The sequence below is a fragment of the Arabidopsis lyrata genome (genome assembly GCF_000004255.2).
Source record: "Arabidopsis lyrata subsp. lyrata unplaced genomic scaffold ARALYscaffold_6, whole genome shotgun sequence".
Taxonomy (NCBI): Eukaryota; Viridiplantae; Streptophyta; class Magnoliopsida; order Brassicales; family Brassicaceae; genus Arabidopsis; species Arabidopsis lyrata.
Window position 1 is genome coordinate 12,500,523 of NW_003302550.1, and position 16,877 is coordinate 12,517,399.

At 36.3% G+C, this 16,877-nt stretch overlaps 2 protein-coding genes across 2 annotated transcripts; both read right to left on the reverse strand.

The window, feature by feature from the left end:
• Nucleotides 1–986: 986 nt before the first annotated feature.
• LOC110227332 lies at nt 987–2,565 on the reverse strand. Its single transcript, XM_021021322.1, has 3 exons — nt 2,230–2,565; nt 1,498–1,809; nt 987–1,410 (listed from the first exon to the last, which is right to left on the reverse strand). Exons 2-3 carry the CDS (start codon nt 1,699–1,701, stop codon nt 1,126–1,128), a joined length of 489 nt encoding a protein of 162 aa, XP_020876981.1. The 5' UTR covers nt 1,702–1,809; nt 2,230–2,565; the 3' UTR covers nt 987–1,125.
• LOC110227314 lies at nt 2,565–5,423 on the reverse strand. Its single transcript, XM_021021242.1, has 2 exons — nt 3,354–5,423; nt 2,565–3,280 (listed from the first exon to the last, which is right to left on the reverse strand). Exons 1-2 carry the CDS (start codon nt 4,509–4,511, stop codon nt 2,594–2,596), a joined length of 1,845 nt encoding a protein of 614 aa, XP_020876901.1. The 5' UTR covers nt 4,512–5,423; the 3' UTR covers nt 2,565–2,593.
• Between the last annotated feature and the right edge of the window lie 11,454 nt (nt 5,424–16,877).

Sequence of the window (16,877 nt, forward strand, 5' to 3'; positions counted from 1 at the left end):
TAATCTGAATCAATTTTGTTGTGAATTTTGTTCTCAGTCGAGGAAAGGAAGAAAGGGTTGAAGAGAATCTCGCCCCAGAGCGATGAACGGATGAGATTAAAGGAAGAAAGGGTTGGGAGATGAACGAATGAGATTACCTTAAACATGCAGCCGCCAAAGCATTTGAAAGGCTGAGATGTCGCCACGTCATGTATCCGAGTGAAACATTATGATTGGATAGAGTAAATTGATCAGGTATTAGATCAGATGAATGGCTGAGATCTCGCCACATCAACAATCCGAGTGAAACATTATGATTGGCTTATTTTGTTTATAGGCATAAAAATGTGTTTTTACAATTTATATAATTTTAAAAAATTATATATTGATGAATTAATATGTTTATGAGTTATTTACATGATTAGATAATTTTTTCGCAATTTAAAAAAAATATTTTGCAATGTTTTTAGAAATTTGAAGGTAACACATATGATTCCCTTATAATACATGTACACTAACCTTCTTATTGTGTAAATCATATTGTTGAAATACATTAGTGATGTTATAATTAACAAAATGATTGAATTCATTTATGTTATAATAGTATACTTTATATCATTAATATTAGCTACTATTTAAAACCCTAAACCCTAAACCCTATACCCTAAACTATTTTAAAAAATGAATATTATTTATGTTATTATTTGTTATAATTAATATTATTACTATTTGAAACAAATATAATCCAAAAACCTAAACCATACATTTCATACCCTAAACCCTAAACCCTATACCCTAAATATTATAATTAAATATTTATGTCTTTTTGAGCTATTGGGTTATATTTGTTTTTTATTTACTTTTATTTTTTAACTTTTTTTTTATAAAATTCGAAAATCATTTAAAAAATCTTTAAAATCATTTCCAATTAAAATGTTTTAAATATGTGTTTTTGTTTTTAATATATGTTTGCCAAGAGATAACATATAACTAGTAACATGAGAAAACAAAGTCAAGTGCATGTAATAAAAGAAAACACAAAGTGTTTGACAGTTGAAACAACAAATTGTTGGACACTTAAAACAACAAATTGTTCGACACTTGAAACAACAAATTGTTCGACATAAAGGACAAAACACAAATTGTTCAGAGATAGACTATCTTGTCATTAGGCCAAGCAACGGTTGTGCCTTGTGCATCTGCTATGATTTGCACTTCTGAGGAAGGCCTCCACACTTTAGCATTATCAATCAATGAAACAACAACCCAGACCTTCGTAGCATTTGGTCCTAAGGGTCTGTTATGGACTTTGTCTGCAGGATCAGTTGAACACACTCGGCCCTCTGCAACAGTTTTTCCAGGATTTTTGCAATCCAAGAGGAAGCACTTCTTGTTTTTCCCATTGCTGGAACCAGAGTTTGAACTTCCATTCTACCACATCAATAACACAATCATAACACAGTCATCAGAAATTCATCATTAAAATGAAAAACAAATCATAGCAACATCAATACTTACCCCAGGCGAGTTTCTCACTGAAGGCACCTCTGCATTCTGACTGATGCGTTTCATCTTAGTAAGTGGCCATTGGATTTCTCTATTCATTGCATCAGCCATCACATGTAAATCAGATGTTGGTCTCCACAGATAAGCCATATCCCTCAGAACAAGATCAATCTTCACAATGCAAGCATTTATACCAATAGGAATGTTGTTTATCATTTGTTTCGGATCAGTGGAACACAAAACACCCTCATCAATACATTCACCATCATCAGAATTCCAATCAAAAAGTTTGCATCTTTCAAGTGACTCAGTTGATATGGTATCCTAATAGTGATTCAAATATATTAGTAACTAAAATTTTGATTCCTAGTTGTGATAAGTGTTAATCAATAAGACATTTAACACTAACTAAGGCATAGTTAAGGGTTAAATGTAGGTTACTTGGGTTACTCGGGTTACAGGTTACTTGGGTTACTCGGGTTACAGGTTACTTGGGTTACTCGGGTTACAGGTTACTTGGGTTACTCGGGTTACAAGGCTGAATGAGGGTGTTATTGGTCTTTGTGCACAATCAATCTCAGACCTAGATTATGTTCTCTATATAAACGTGTGTGCCTCCTCATTGTGTTTGACACATCTTTTTATCAATACATTTCTGCTTCTCTCCAATCTTAAATCATGGTTTCATCAATCTTTCCTACTTAAATATTAACAATAAGAAAGTAAATAAACTATGAAGATTACCTTGGAACCAGAAGTTATGTTTGTACTTGTTGAAATGTCTTCATCCAAAATCACCTTATCACCTTGCCAGGGAATTTTGAGTCCCACAGCTTCCCCAAGTGTGAAAATGTTTTGTGCAGGCCTCCACAATTGTGAGCCTGGGTGTATTACAGATTTCACAATAACAGCTGCAGCATTAGGACCAAGTGGAATGCGACCAATCTTGTATAGTGGATCAAAAGAGCAGAATTCTCCTTCACCGACAACGATATCTTCATCTGCAATCCAATCTAGCAGCTGACACCTAACTACTCCACTAACATGACTTACACCAGAATGACCTCCCACATTATCAGATTTTTTCTAACAATAAGATAAGGAAATGTTAGTTAAATGCGTTTCTTATAATAGCCTCATATATAGAAACTAGTATACTTACATTGTACCTCTCAAATGGATACATCCAACGAAAGTGTACCGGTCCACCTAAACGCGCCTCTCTTGCTAGATGTAGAGGAAGATGGAACATGATGTCAAATAGTGATGGTGGAAAGAAACGCTCCATTTGGCACATTGTCTCCACAATCTCAGTCTCCAATGATGTAAACATCTCTGTGTCTATTGTACGCTGGCATAATCGGTGGAAGAAGTTGCATACTCGAGTCACAGTTATCCTAGGCCCTTTTGGCAGCAAACCTCTCAAAGCCACAGGAAACAGATTTTGCATTAGCACATGATGATCATGCGATTTGAGATTACCAATACCAGGAGGGTTCACTGTCACACAATTTGCGATATTCGCACAATATCCATCAGGTCCTCTCAACTTAGATAACCTAAGGCAAAATCTTCTTTTCTCTTCCTTTGACATCCAATAAGCTGCAGGAGGCAAGTAAGTTTTCTTTCCCCTAGGTTCTGTATGCAAGTGCCTTCGTATTCCCATATCTTCCAAGTCTTTTCTTGACTTCAATCCATCTTTAGATTTAGAATTTTGCATCAGAGTGGACAACATAGCGTCAGACACATTCTTCTCCACATGCATGACATCAATGTTGTGACGAACCGGCAAATCCTAACACATAGTAAATAAGATTTTCAGCATTTACTCATAATTATATCTTAAACAAATCTAAACCACTACTAACCTTCCAGTAAGGTAAAGTGAATAATATGGACCTTTTCTTCCACCTCCATTGATCACTGTCTTCATCATACTCTTCCTCTTCAATAACCTCACCTCGGCACAAGGCAGACCTTTTCCGCTTACGCTTCTTATCCAAAGGTTTTCCAAAATTATTTCTGAAATCTTTTAGTATCTCAGCAATCTCTGCCCCAGTTTGAATTCTATTTGCTGTCCCATTCTCAACAGTGTTGTCGAACCATAATTTTTTGCGCCTATACGGATGTCCAGCCCTGAGTCGTTTCCTATTGCGCATATACACATATTTGCTACTAAACTTCAACCACCTACTTGGTGTGTCCTTCCCACAAACGTTACAGGCTTGTTTCCCCTTAACTTTACATCCAGACAATGTCCCCAATGCTGGATAGTCACTGATACTCCACAACAACATAGCCCTTAGTGTAAATTTCTCTTCCACAAATGAGTCATAAACCTCAATACCTTCATTCCATAAATCAATCAAATCATCTATCAGCGGTGCTAAATAAACATCGATGTTGTTGCTTGGTGCAGTTGGACCAGGGATCAACAAACTCAACATGATGTTCTCGGACTTCATACACATTGTTGGAGGCATGTTATAGTTCACTAATAAGACTGGCCATACACTATATTTGGTGTTCTGCATCAAAAAGGGGTTCACTCCATCTGTAGAAAGACCGAGTCGAAGGTTTCTTGGTTCTGCAGCAAACTCTGGCCACTTATTATTCACACGTGACCAGGTAATAGAGTCCACCGGATGTCGCATTACACCATCTTCACTACCATTGTTGGAATGCCAACGCAAATCCTCAGCCTTTCTTTTTGATCTAAACATCCTCTTCAATCTGTCTTTGATAGGAAAATACCGAAGGACCTTTGCAGGAATGCCTTTCTTTTCCTCACCACTGTGTTTATCCATTTCCCATCTTGATGCAGTACATCTAGGGCAGCTTTCCATCTGAGCATACTGTTTCCGATACAGTATACAGTCGTTCTTGCATGCGTGTATGACATCGTAACCAAACCCAAAAACCTTCAAGAACTTTTTCATCTCAGCAGTGGACTTTGGAAGCACATTATCTTCTGGCAACATGTCTTTAATTGTCGTCAATAGCTGATCAAAGAAGTTCTCTGACATCCCACTCTTCACTTTGATGTTGTAAAGAACCGTTATTGCAGAAACCTTGTTATACTTGTGACACGTTGAGTATAGTGCAGTTTCAGCATCCTCTAACTTTTCCCTAAACTCTGCTTCTTCTGTAGTATACGCCTCAGATGGATGTTCATCACCAACTTCAGACTCAAAATATGCTGTCCTTATCAAGTCATAAGCCTCTTCCTCTGAAGTTAGAACATCTGCAGATGTTCTCTCTCTCCTGTCCCCATGATTAAACCAACATGGATTCCTCTTCTACTTCAAATCCATACCTCTCATCACAAGATGATCCACTACAGTATCTAGTAGCTGATGGCAAACATTCCGACAATCGACACATGGACAGAGAATCTCTGCAGGATTACCCATAATACTTGATGCTCCATACACAAAATTCTTTGCTCCAGTCTCATACTCAAGGCTATTCCTAATATAATAATTTAAGAAAAAAATCAAAGTTCAGAATCACTTAAATGAAACAACCTATGATAATAACTGAGAGATGCATACCTTGGAAGCCAAGCCCATGCCTTGTTCATATTAGACCAATACGACCCAATCTCCACCACCAATTTATACATACATTATCATAATAACTTTAATGATCAGACACTCACATCAGACACAAAGTGTATAACAAACTGGTAAAGAAATAATATCTTACACAAGTCAAAGAACAAGGTAGGCACGGACAAGAAGTTTGAAGATTATGAATCAAGAATCTGCAAACAAAAAAACGACATGGATTATCAGAATCATTACAACAACACAACTCATCTTTACTGGAACAGCTACAAAGCTGTAAATACCTTGTAGTTCTTGTACTGAACAGCTACAGAGCCGCAACTACATATCCGCAAATCCAACTACAATTCACAATTACAAGTCAACAAAATATCATCAGCAACTGGTAATGACCAGAGAGCAGCAAAAAAAATCGAATTAACTTATAAAACTAGAGACACAATAATTGATTTTTATGTTCTTTACATGTATAAACTTTTATGAATCTATGCATCACACAAACAAGACAGTAAATAAGAACTTATATAAACCCGATTATCAACAACAATGAGACAAAACTGAGTCAATTCCATACAAAAGAATATACTCACAAAAGCTAGGAAACCAAATTAGCTTCAGACAGATCTAAATGCAGACAAAAATTAGGCAAGTTAAAACACAGATTGAAAGTCGAACACCAAACTCACATAAAAAGAAATCGATTCCAATCATACAAACATCAATCCAAAACCCAATTACTTCAGAAACAACTGAAACAGAGCAAACCCAACACAAAATAAAAACTAAATCGTTTACAAAAACGAAAACCCATACATATTTTTTACCTTATGTATCAAATTAGGCAATCGATATGAGAGGGAATAGACTGAGCGGGATCGATAGTGGAAGAATCAAGCTAATTGGGATCTATGGTGTTTCAGATTTTGACTTTCAGAGATGAGAGAGACGAGAGAGAGAGACGAGATCGAGAAGAAGAAAACGCTAATTTTTTAACTCATTTTCTTTTTTTATCTCATGTTTTTTTTTCTTTTTTTTTTTTTCTTTTTTTTGTTCCCATTTTGGAGCCAATGAAAAATTTTGTTCCCGGGTTAACCTTCAATAACGTTTTAAGTTTACCTATGCTATAATAGAACCAAGACTAAGTGTCACTCTGAAATAATTTTTCGCGCTCAACTTACAATAGCGTTTACCTTTTGGGAAACGCTATCTATAGTTTTTCTATACTCAATTATAGCATAAAAATAAAAAACGCTATAATGTTGTGCTATTAAAAGCCTTAATTCCTGTAGTGTTTGATCCAATATTTTCTAAACCAGCGAGTAACGTTATTGTTCGACATCAAAGGCAATAGTAATCTTGAGTGGATTTGTCCAAATATCTTCATACTTATAAATGGCTATTGTACTTTACTATTTTTAGATGCACAAAATAATTAGGGTAATGATGATACATAGCTTTTCGAATTTCGATTGTGTGAGGGATTCTTTGCCTCTTTACTTGTACAGTTGTACTCCTATAGAAACAACCATGGTTGTTGATTTTCAAGTTTCCTGGTTTTAATATAATGGCCATGAAAAATAAATGCCTAATAGATTATAATATAATGTAGAAATCTAGATTGCATGGTTACATTATCATATATTATAGTGTATCTACTGAGAGGTTATTCACTAAATGAGATGTTAAATATGGATTTGTACTCAAAACCAAAACGATTGTAACACCTAAACAGCTTAAAACCGTAAACATTGCTTCCGCAATATCTTGCATTTGCAGCAGTCACGTAATCCAATCAAACCCTAAAATTGCTTAATTTCAGAGGCTGCAATGCCAAAGGCTCAAATGTGATGGAAAACAAGCCGATTTAATCCAATTTATCTATTTAATTCAGTCAACCAATGGTACAAAACCCGCGCTGCGAGGACAAGAACCTAAAGCAATAGACGATGACTCTAACCGTAACACATAATATGGTGACAAGAAATGGCAAGTAGAGAACATATGCGCTAGATTCGATTGCAAATTGGAGCAGTAGAACAAAAATCAACATATATGTGCACATATATAATGTATGGTAATTATTTTGAAAATTTTATATGGACCATAATATTTGAGATGACACAGTAACATAGATTCATATTCTTTGTTTGGAAAGAAAATGAACTCATATTTGCATTTGATGTCATCATATGAACAAAATCTACATATTCGATGTAGTCCAAGACCAACAAAATGTGATCATCATCATCATAAGTTTCTCTATATAAAAATCCCCACCACTCTTCACCTTGTTCTAAATCAATCAATGTATATATCATACGAAAGGAACTACATCATCATATCCACGTACGTATATATCTCTCCACGTTTCATAATCTCCTTTATATTAGATCTTAATTATTCTAAAATCTATCGCTATTTAAGATTTTTTTGAAAAACATTTTTTAAATTTCTTCTTCATTTCTATGATGTATTAAAATCATTACGTGATTTTTTTTGTTTGCATCTTTAAAAAAGAAATTACAATTGGGTTGTATAAAACTCTAATTGTAATATGGTAAAAGGATATAAATGTATACATATATTTTACATGACGAATTCTTTTTTTCTCTTTAACATTGAAAGAAAATAACATGACTATTTTAACAAAAAGAAAATAACATGACTATTATTTAAAAGAGGATAAAAGGAATGGATCAAAAATGTTGGTCCATTGGTCCTCTACATTCTACAAGCCAAAGGTCAACGAAATGAAGTCAATGAAGTAGAAGAACGTGAGAAGCGAGAATCTCGCAACTTGTAGATCAAGGTAAGTCTTTCACCTTTGTCGTCATCTATTTTTCTAGGCTCACTTCGGGTAGATCTTATTCTGGTCAGGTATATCACAATTCACAACCAATAATACATTAAACTATTTCCTCCTTATATATATATATATATATATATATATATATATATATTTTAACATCTTTTCTATGGATTCATATATGATTTTTAAAATTTAAATACGAATTCCATGGACCAGCCTACGACATGTTACATATGGCTCCTTTTAGGCTGTCCATAGAGACTCAACTCGCAAACCATTTTAAAAGGTTTTCTAAAATAAAGTTTATATCACTCGTTCCTAAAAAAATTCCAAATATTCGTTCTTTAGACACATAATGATGAAAAAAAAAAAGAGACACATACATAATTAATTGTTGAACAAAAGAAAAAGAAAAATAAACACATACATGAAGTTGAGATAGTCAAATATTTTGTCAAGGATATTCTATCATATATTTTTAGTCCTTTTAGCAACCTGAAACCATATATCAGAAGTATTTTTGGAATTTCAAGATTTTTGGTGACAATGAAACATAGTAGTTGTCTATAATTTCTCTTACTTTTACCATATTAAAAACTTGTTAAATCAACCAAAATTAAAGTGTAATTGATTGAAACACAACTTTTACAACCTTTTAAGGTTGGAGTGGTTGAAACATTAACATGAACGTAAAATCATATATATTTCTTTGACCTGAGACTGAAATCCCATAAAAGACAGGAAAGTGTCAACTAATCGCATATTAATTTCCCAGACATCATCCGTTCAATCATTATTTAAATATTTTAGTGACAAACTAGTTATTGAAAAAGTCTCAACCAGTCACCTATTATGAGTGACATTATAAACCAAGATATTGAGCATCGAAGATTTCTGTTTAAGATTTCCAAAGTTTAAATGGCCGGCCTATATTACCTGTACAATCCTATAACTAGGTTTACTTGATCGTTCCAATTACACTAAAACCTTGTATCAAAACAAAAGTACAATTATTATATATATAAGACAATTATATAAAAGTTAAAGATATATATCAAACGTACGGACAATCTTATTCTTAAGATTAAGTGTGTATTGACAGGTGGTGGAACAAATATGAGTTTATAAATATTAATTAGACAAACTAAAACTCATATTTAGTTCTACCTCCTGTTGAAGCACACATTAATCTAAATAAGATTTCAATAGTCACATACATGAATGTAAAACAAGAAATATAAGTTACACGTATAAATAAAACTTTAAGGAGAAATGAAAACTTTTTAGTCATTAGCGCGCAACCTATGTGACCAATGCATACATGTCCAAAAATTTCCGCGACTATCCTCCATGATCGTGAGTTTTCTTCCCATTAATTCAATATATGGGTAGTTTATTTACTTCAATCAGAATTAGAAAAATATGAAAATACAGATTGCAGAATAAAAGACTTGGATTATTCAAAAAAGAATAAAAGACTTGGAAATATTTCCAGTCAAAGGAATTTAATTATGCTAACGTATTACGATGATCACGTATATATATATGTTGTGTATAGACGTTGTATCTCCGGGACGTAACGAACGTGAACTTGGATAGAGATTGAATCGCGCACGAGAGCACTTTCCTTAAAGAGTATTTCGACCCTTCTCAAGCCTTGGGTTACACGAAATCCCTTCTAGGATAAGACAATCAAAGTTCTCTCTTGTTCTAGGCTAAGACACAAGAGAAACAAATAGAGCTTTTTGTGTTTTGTTTTTGTGTTTTGCACTAAAGATTAAGACAATCTTTAGTCTCGTGAATCTCTCTTTTCTCCTCTTCTTCTCTTTCTTTGACACAAGAGAAACAAAGTTTATATATGGTTCAAAAGTTGTGACGTACGTTTGCAACCGTACGTTTAAATAATAACCATAAATTGAATAGTTGCAATGGTTAATTTAATAACCGTCGGTTTACACTTAAATTTATAACATTCCTCCCCCATTTAAGTGTAATCTTTGATTCACAAAATTAACAACACATAAACCAAACTCATGCATAAATGTAAATATCGTAACGATTGAATTTACATCTTAGTAATATTACACATTCCAAATGCTCGAGAATCAAGATGTCCTACGGATTGAATCCTTCAACTCATTTTGAGCACATGAAGATAATACACACACGAATTCACTCACTACTCTAAGTGTTTATCCTTGACACTATTATAAGCCATGTGTCCTTATCCTTTCATGAGTGTGTACAAAGCCAAGTCCGAGCTTCTTGAAGCGGCTACACTTCACACCCATATAGGTAGATCTTTTAATCTTGCACCTGCAAAATGCAATTTTTCAAAAAATCTATTAAGAAGAAAACTTCAACCTAACCTTTTCTTGCAGATCTAAGCACTTACTTTGGGATGATTTAAACTAGTGCTTCAATCTCTAAGTGTGGGCTTTCCGCATTGAATTCAGCCTCTAACGTTGTATTAGAGGGGAATTGGGTATCCCACCATTAGAGATTTCAAATGGACTTTAATCCCATCCCTTTAGCCGACTTGATCACCAAGTCTCTAGCTAGTCCTTTTGTCAAGTGATCCGCTAGATTTTGCTCAGACCGAATAAATCCTATAGTAATCACCCCATGAGTGATCAGCTCACGTATCCCGCTATGTCTCAAGCCTAGGTGTCGCGACTTACCGTTATACACTTGGCTATAAGCTTTAGCCAAAGTAGCTTTACTATCGCAATGGATAGAAATGGGTGACACCGGTTTCGGCCACAATGGAATCTCGGAGACTAAGTTTCTTAACCATTCCGCCTCTCTCCCTGCAGCCGCTAACGCTACAAATTCCGATTCCATAGTAGAATTTGTAATACAAGTTTGTTTCTTTGATGCCCATGAAATGGCACCTCCCCCAAGTAGGAACACCCAACCACTTGTAGAAGAATGATTTTCCTCGTTGGTGTTCCAACTTGCATCCGAATATCCTTCTAAGACCGAAGGAAATCCAAAATATGACAAACCATAATTTATGGTTCCTTTCAAGTACTTGAGCACCCGCCTTACAGCTTGCCAATGATGAGTACTAGGATTACTAGTATATCTACTCAACTTTCCTACCGCATAAGCTATATCCGGTCTAGTGCTAGTCATGGCATACATTAAGCAACCAATTACTCGTGAATACTCGAGTTGTGATACCGCTTGTCCCGTATTAGGCATAAGCTTCACGCTCGCATCCATGGGAGTGCTCACGGGAGAACAATTTTCATAATTGAACTTTTTAAGCACTTTCTCAATGTAATGTGATTGAGTTAAAGATATTCCTTTGTTCTCACGCTTGATTCGAATTCCAAGAATCACCTCCGCCTCCCCCATGTCTTTCATGGCAAAATTTGATGATAAGAACTCCTTTGTAAGTTCTACTTGTCTAAGGTTGGTACCAAAGATCAACATGTCATCAACATATAAACAAATGATCACTCCATTACCGGAATCATCAAATTTGCTATACAAACACTTGTCCGACTGATTTAATTTAAACCCATTTGACAAGACAGCCTCATCAAACCTTTGATGCCACTGTTTAGGTGCTTGCTTTAGACCATATAATGACTTTACCAACTTACACACCTTATGTTCATTACCAAGCATAACAAACCCTTCGGGTTGTTTCATATACACCTCTTCTTCCAAGACGCCATTTAAGAATGCCGTCTTGACATCCATTTGGTGGATCACAAGGTTATGAATGGATGCCAAACCAATTAATAACCTTATAGAGGAGATCCTAACAACCGGAGCATATGTATCAAAATAATCAATGCCTTCCTTTTGTCTAAAACCTTGAACAACCAACCGAGCCTTAAATTTGTCGATCGTTCCATCGACTTTCATCTTCTTCTTGAAGATCCATTTGCATCCTAAAGGCTTGCAACCGGGTGGAAGATCCGTTAAGAACCACGTATTATTTCCCATGATGGAATCCATTTCATCATTTACGGCTTCTTTCCAAAAAATAACGTCATTAGACGTCATAGCCTCACTAAAAGTTCTAGGTTCATCATCAATATGATAACAATATGAGTATTGAAAACCAATCTCATCTCTTGACCCTTCAACTAAGTAAAGTTGAAAATCGGGACCGAAAGATTTTTCGATTCTCCCTCGTTTACTCTTACGAAGCGTAGGTGACTCGTTAGGAGGAACGAACATGTCGTCTCTTTTCTTTGTTCCACTTGAACTAGGAACTAAATCCTTTGGTCTAGGTATCGATGAAAAACGATTCTCATCAAATATTGCATCTCTTGACTCAATTACGGTGTGAACCGCTATAGAATCATTAGGTTCTATGACATAAAACCTATATGCCTTGGAATGCAAGGCATAACCAATGAAGATGCAATCAATACCTCTTTCTCCCAAAGTCTTAATCTTTGGTTGGGGTAATCTAACGATCGCCCTACAGCCCCAAACTCGAAGATAGTTCAAGTTTGGTTTCTTTTTATACCAAAGTTCATATGGAGTAACTTTGTTCCTTTTGTTGGGAACTCTATTTAATAAATAACAAGCCGTTAACATGGCTTCACCCCAAAATCCGTCACTTAATCCCGAGTAAGATAACATGGAATTAACCATTTCTTTTAGAACTCTATTTTTCCTCTCGGATATACCATTTTGTTGTGGCGTATACGGAGCCGTAGTCTCATGTATTATGCCCACAGACTGAAAATACGTAGGATCATAATACTCCCCACCTTTATCCGTGCGTAACTTCTTAACCAAGTCACTATGTTGTAATTCAACCTCGGTTTTATAAACCTTGAATTTATCTAAGGCCTCATCTTTAGCATGTAATAAATATACATAACAAAAACGAGAATAATCATCTATGAACGTGATGAAATATTTCTTGTTTCCTAAAGATGGTGTAGCATGTAAGTCACATAAGTCACTATGAATAAGTTCAAGCACCTTTGAATTTCTTTCAATGCTTTTAAAAGGTTGTCTAATTATCTTAGTCAACATGCATGTTCTACACTTCTCTATATTCACGTCAAAAGTAGGAATTAATCCTTCTTTAGACATATCAATCATTCTTTTATAATGCACGTGGCCTAATCTTGCATGCCATAAAGAAGTATCATTTTTGCTAGAACATGCCATGTAAATAGAATTGACAACTTTATTAATATTAAGCATAAACATGCCATTACAAAAGTATCCAAATCCAACAAAGATACCACACTTAGATAAGACATACTTATCTGACTCATACACTTGTTTAAATCCACACTTATTTAAAACACTACCGGAGACTAAGTTTTTTCTAATTCCGGGTACATGAATTACATCATTAAGATCAAGAGTTTTCCCGGAACTAAACTTTAACACCACTTTTCCACGACCTAGGATAGGAGCGGTTGACTCGTTGCCCATATAAAGTACAGATCCATCTTGAACCGGCTCGTACGTCTTGAACCAGCCACGATCCTTGCAAACATGTATTGTTGCACCCGAGTCAATCCACCATGCCACCTCATCATCCTGCACATAGAATGCCTCAGCTATTTTTGATACATAATACACTTTTGAGTATGAATCAAAAACAAAATTCTGACCTTGATGAGAGGATGGGCCTTGATCCTTAGACCCTTGCCCAAAACGGTTTTGTTGCGTTTTATTCTTATCCTTTGCTGCCCGACAATCACGTTTGAAGTGACCCGGCTTGTTACAAATCCAACAAACGCTCTTGAATCGTTTGTTAGATCCATCATTGGTGTTGTTAGTAAAGGGGCGCTTCTTCCCTTTGTTCTTTATTTTAGAACTCCCACTCTCCTCCATCATATTGATTGAAGAAGTTTCAGCCTCCTTATCTTTGGGTTTTCCACCCTCTTGCACCCTTAGAGATTCCTCTATGCGCAAATGGCTACCAAGTTGTACAAGAGACAACTCTTCCTTTTTGTGTTTTAACATGCGCCTAAAATCTTTCCACGAAGGCGGCAACTTGTCGATGATACACGACACCGAGATGGATTCATCCATCTTCATGTTGTGTTGAGCGAATTGGCCTAGGATGCGAAGTAATTCATTGTATTGCTCCATTACCGGCCTTGAATCGGACATCTTGTAATTATTAAAATCACTCACAAGGAACTTCTTACTAGAAGCATCCTCGGCCATGTACTTCGATTCCAACGCATCCCATAGTTCCTTTGCGGATTCGACATTTTGATAGACATCAAAGAGAGAATCAGACATACCGTTGAGAATGTGGCCACGACATATGTAGTCATCGTTTTCCCACTTAAGTTGCTTCCTTGTCTCCTCCACGGACTCGTTCTCACCATTCTCCGACACGGTGGGCATTGGCACACTTAGAACGTGAACCACATTGAGCGTTGTGAGGAGAAAGTGCATCTTCTTTTGCCATCTTCTAAAATCAACTCCTTCAAACTTATCCAATTTGCCAAACTTTGACGTCATCTCACGCACAGAAACATTAGCCATTGTTCACCGTAAATACTCTTTAAGATTGTTGTGTATAGACGTTGTATCTCCGGGACGTAACGAACGTGAACTTGGATAGAGATTGAATCGCGCACGAGAGCACTTTCCTTAAAGAGTATTTCGACCCTTCTCAAGCCTTGGGTTACACGAAATCCCTTCTAGGATAAGACAATCAAAGTTCTCTCTTGTTCTAGGCTAAGACACAAGAGAAACAAATAGAGCTTTTTGTGTTTTGTTTTTGTGTTTTGCACTAAAGATTAAGACAATCTTTAGTATCGTGAATCTCTCTTTTCTCCTCTTCTTCTCTTTCTTTGACACAAGAGAAACAAAGTTTATATATGGTTCAAAAGTTGTGACGTACGTTTGCAACCGTACGTTTAAATAATAACCATAAATTGAATAGTTGCAATGGTTAATTTAATAACCGTCGGTTTACACTTAAATTTATAACAATATATGCATGTCTTCGTCTAAACAAATGTCAACTTCTGACGAATTCCGTACACGAAGTACATAAAATTTCGATATGTAAATTTGAAAGCTGGAAAAGTATTAAATTACTTTAGTTAGAACTTATCAATAGTAGGTGCATGCAATAAAATATTAAAGCAAAAAACGTAAACTCTAACCTTATCTTAATACTTCAGGGAAAGCTGAACGGAAAAACGCTTAAGACCCTCTTTCTAAACCAGTGTCTTCCACTAGGTCTAGAATAGAGTTTAGTTTGGAGTAAAACTCTCTCCATTTAGACCGATTCATCCTGTTTAAGCCTCCTTTCGTGTTTTTTCTCAGATTCGGCTAGGGTTCATCCTGTGTTCTTAGATTGGAATTTTCTCAGTTTTATTTCCTCAATCTAAAGTCTGTTTCTTTCGGTTGTTCTGTGAGAGTGGCTTGTGGGTTCTCCATTTCTGCAAGAGTTTGGTGTGTTTGGTTTGTTCTTTTGCTCAGATCTGTTTGGATTTCTCACCTGGAGAAGTCATGTCTTCTGCTATGGATAAGGCTTTAATGGCGATGTCCTTGGAGGAAGAAGATGTACCTTTCGATATGCCCGATCTACCGGAGTTTTCTTCTTGCGAAAAAAACGTCCTCAGTCTTGTCGGTCGGACCCTAAATCCGGCTTGTCAACCGATGGATAAGCTAATCAAAATCATGCCACACAAATGGCAAAAGATTGGAAGAGTCAGAGGCGTTGCTTTGTCTAAAGAACATTTCCAGTTTTTCTTTAATTCGGAGCACGACTTGGAAGAAGTTTTAGAGAAAGGTGTGCACACATTCAATGAGTGGACTATCGTGGTGGATAGATGGTATGAGAATCCTCCGGATAATTACTTGCAATTCACACCTTTGTGGATCCAAATGTGGAATCTTCCAATAAATTTCTACACGGAAAAGGCTCTCATGGCCTTGGGTGAGCAGATTGGCCAGGTTACTGAAGTAGCTTTTGATACCGAGAAGCCTCAACTGCAGGAGTTCGTAAGAGCTAAGATTCTATTTGATGTGTCAAGACCCCTGCGTAGATCGAAGCTTGTTAATCTTCCCAAAGGTGGGACTGCTTTGGTTTATTTTGAGTATGAGCGAGTTCATAAAAGATGTTACGAGTGTCAAAGGATGACTCATGAGAAAGATTTATGTCCCTTGCTCATTAAAAAGAGACAAGATTTAGCTGATGCAAGAAGAGCTGGTGTCCCATTGGAAAAAAAAATGAAAGAGCCTGTCCTGAAGGAAACTGATCCTCTCTTTGGTGTTTTACATGAAAACCAAGTTGGTATTGATCCTGCGTCTGGCAGACCAAGAATTGCGCCTGAAGTTCTGGAAGGTATGAGACAGTACCTTAGGGTTTCAAGTGCTGAAGAAAAGGAAATCAGAGTTGATAGAGTTAAGTCTTCTGTTGGTGATGTTGAGAAGGATCCTTTCTCTCAGAAGTCGATATTAAGGTTGGAACCATTACCAATTTTTCACCAAGATTTGTCTAAAGAAAAAGGAGTGGTCTTTAGTTATGAGATGTCTGAGCCCCAGAAGATTATTTCCAGTGTTTCAATCAGCGAGCCTTCTCTGGTGTCGTCTTCTTCTGTTGGGGCTGCAAATAGGATGTGGTTATCGGAGGACAGTGACTCCATCGCTGCCCATGGGTCTGGTAATTTTCTAATTTTCTCCCAGCCTTTTCAGGACATTTCGACAGTTTATGGACCTAGCTCTTTTGCAGCAGGGTCCTCTGGAAGTGTTCTGCCCAAGGTTAAGGCCAAACAGAGAAATAGACCTTCAAAAGTTAACAGACTTCAAAAACCATTGGTTCCAAATCTGGCAGGCTCAGAGATTGTGATTAGTGGTGGTCTTCAAAAAGGAGCAAAAGATAAAAGAAAAGCAGTTGATGTGGGTACAAGCGCTGTAAAATCGACAAAGCTTAACCCTCAAGAGGTGATCCCAAAGGGGGGATTGCCTAAAGTCCAATGAGCATCATTAGCTGGAATTGTCAAGGCTTGGGACGGTCTCAAGACTTGACAATTCATCGTCTCAAGGAA

What these genes read in the sequence shown, in the direction of transcription:
- LOC110227314 (XM_021021242.1), bottom strand. Translation starts at nt 4,511, where the DNA reads ATGTCAGAGAACTTCTTTGATCAGCTATTGACGACAATTAAAGACATG. An exon ending in TCACTTTACCTTACTGGAAG is followed by an intron (nt 3,281 to 3,353) that starts GTTAGTAGTGGT and finishes ACTATGTGTTAG; the next exon opens with GATTTGCCGGTTCGTCACAA.
- LOC110227332 (XM_021021322.1), bottom strand. Translation starts at nt 1,701, where the DNA reads ATGATAAACAACATTCCTATTGGTATAAATGCTTGCATTGTGAAGATT. An exon ending in CAGTGAGAAACTCGCCTGGG is followed by an intron (nt 1,411 to 1,497) that starts GTAAGTATTGAT and finishes TTGATGTGGTAG; the next exon opens with AATGGAAGTTCAAACTCTGG.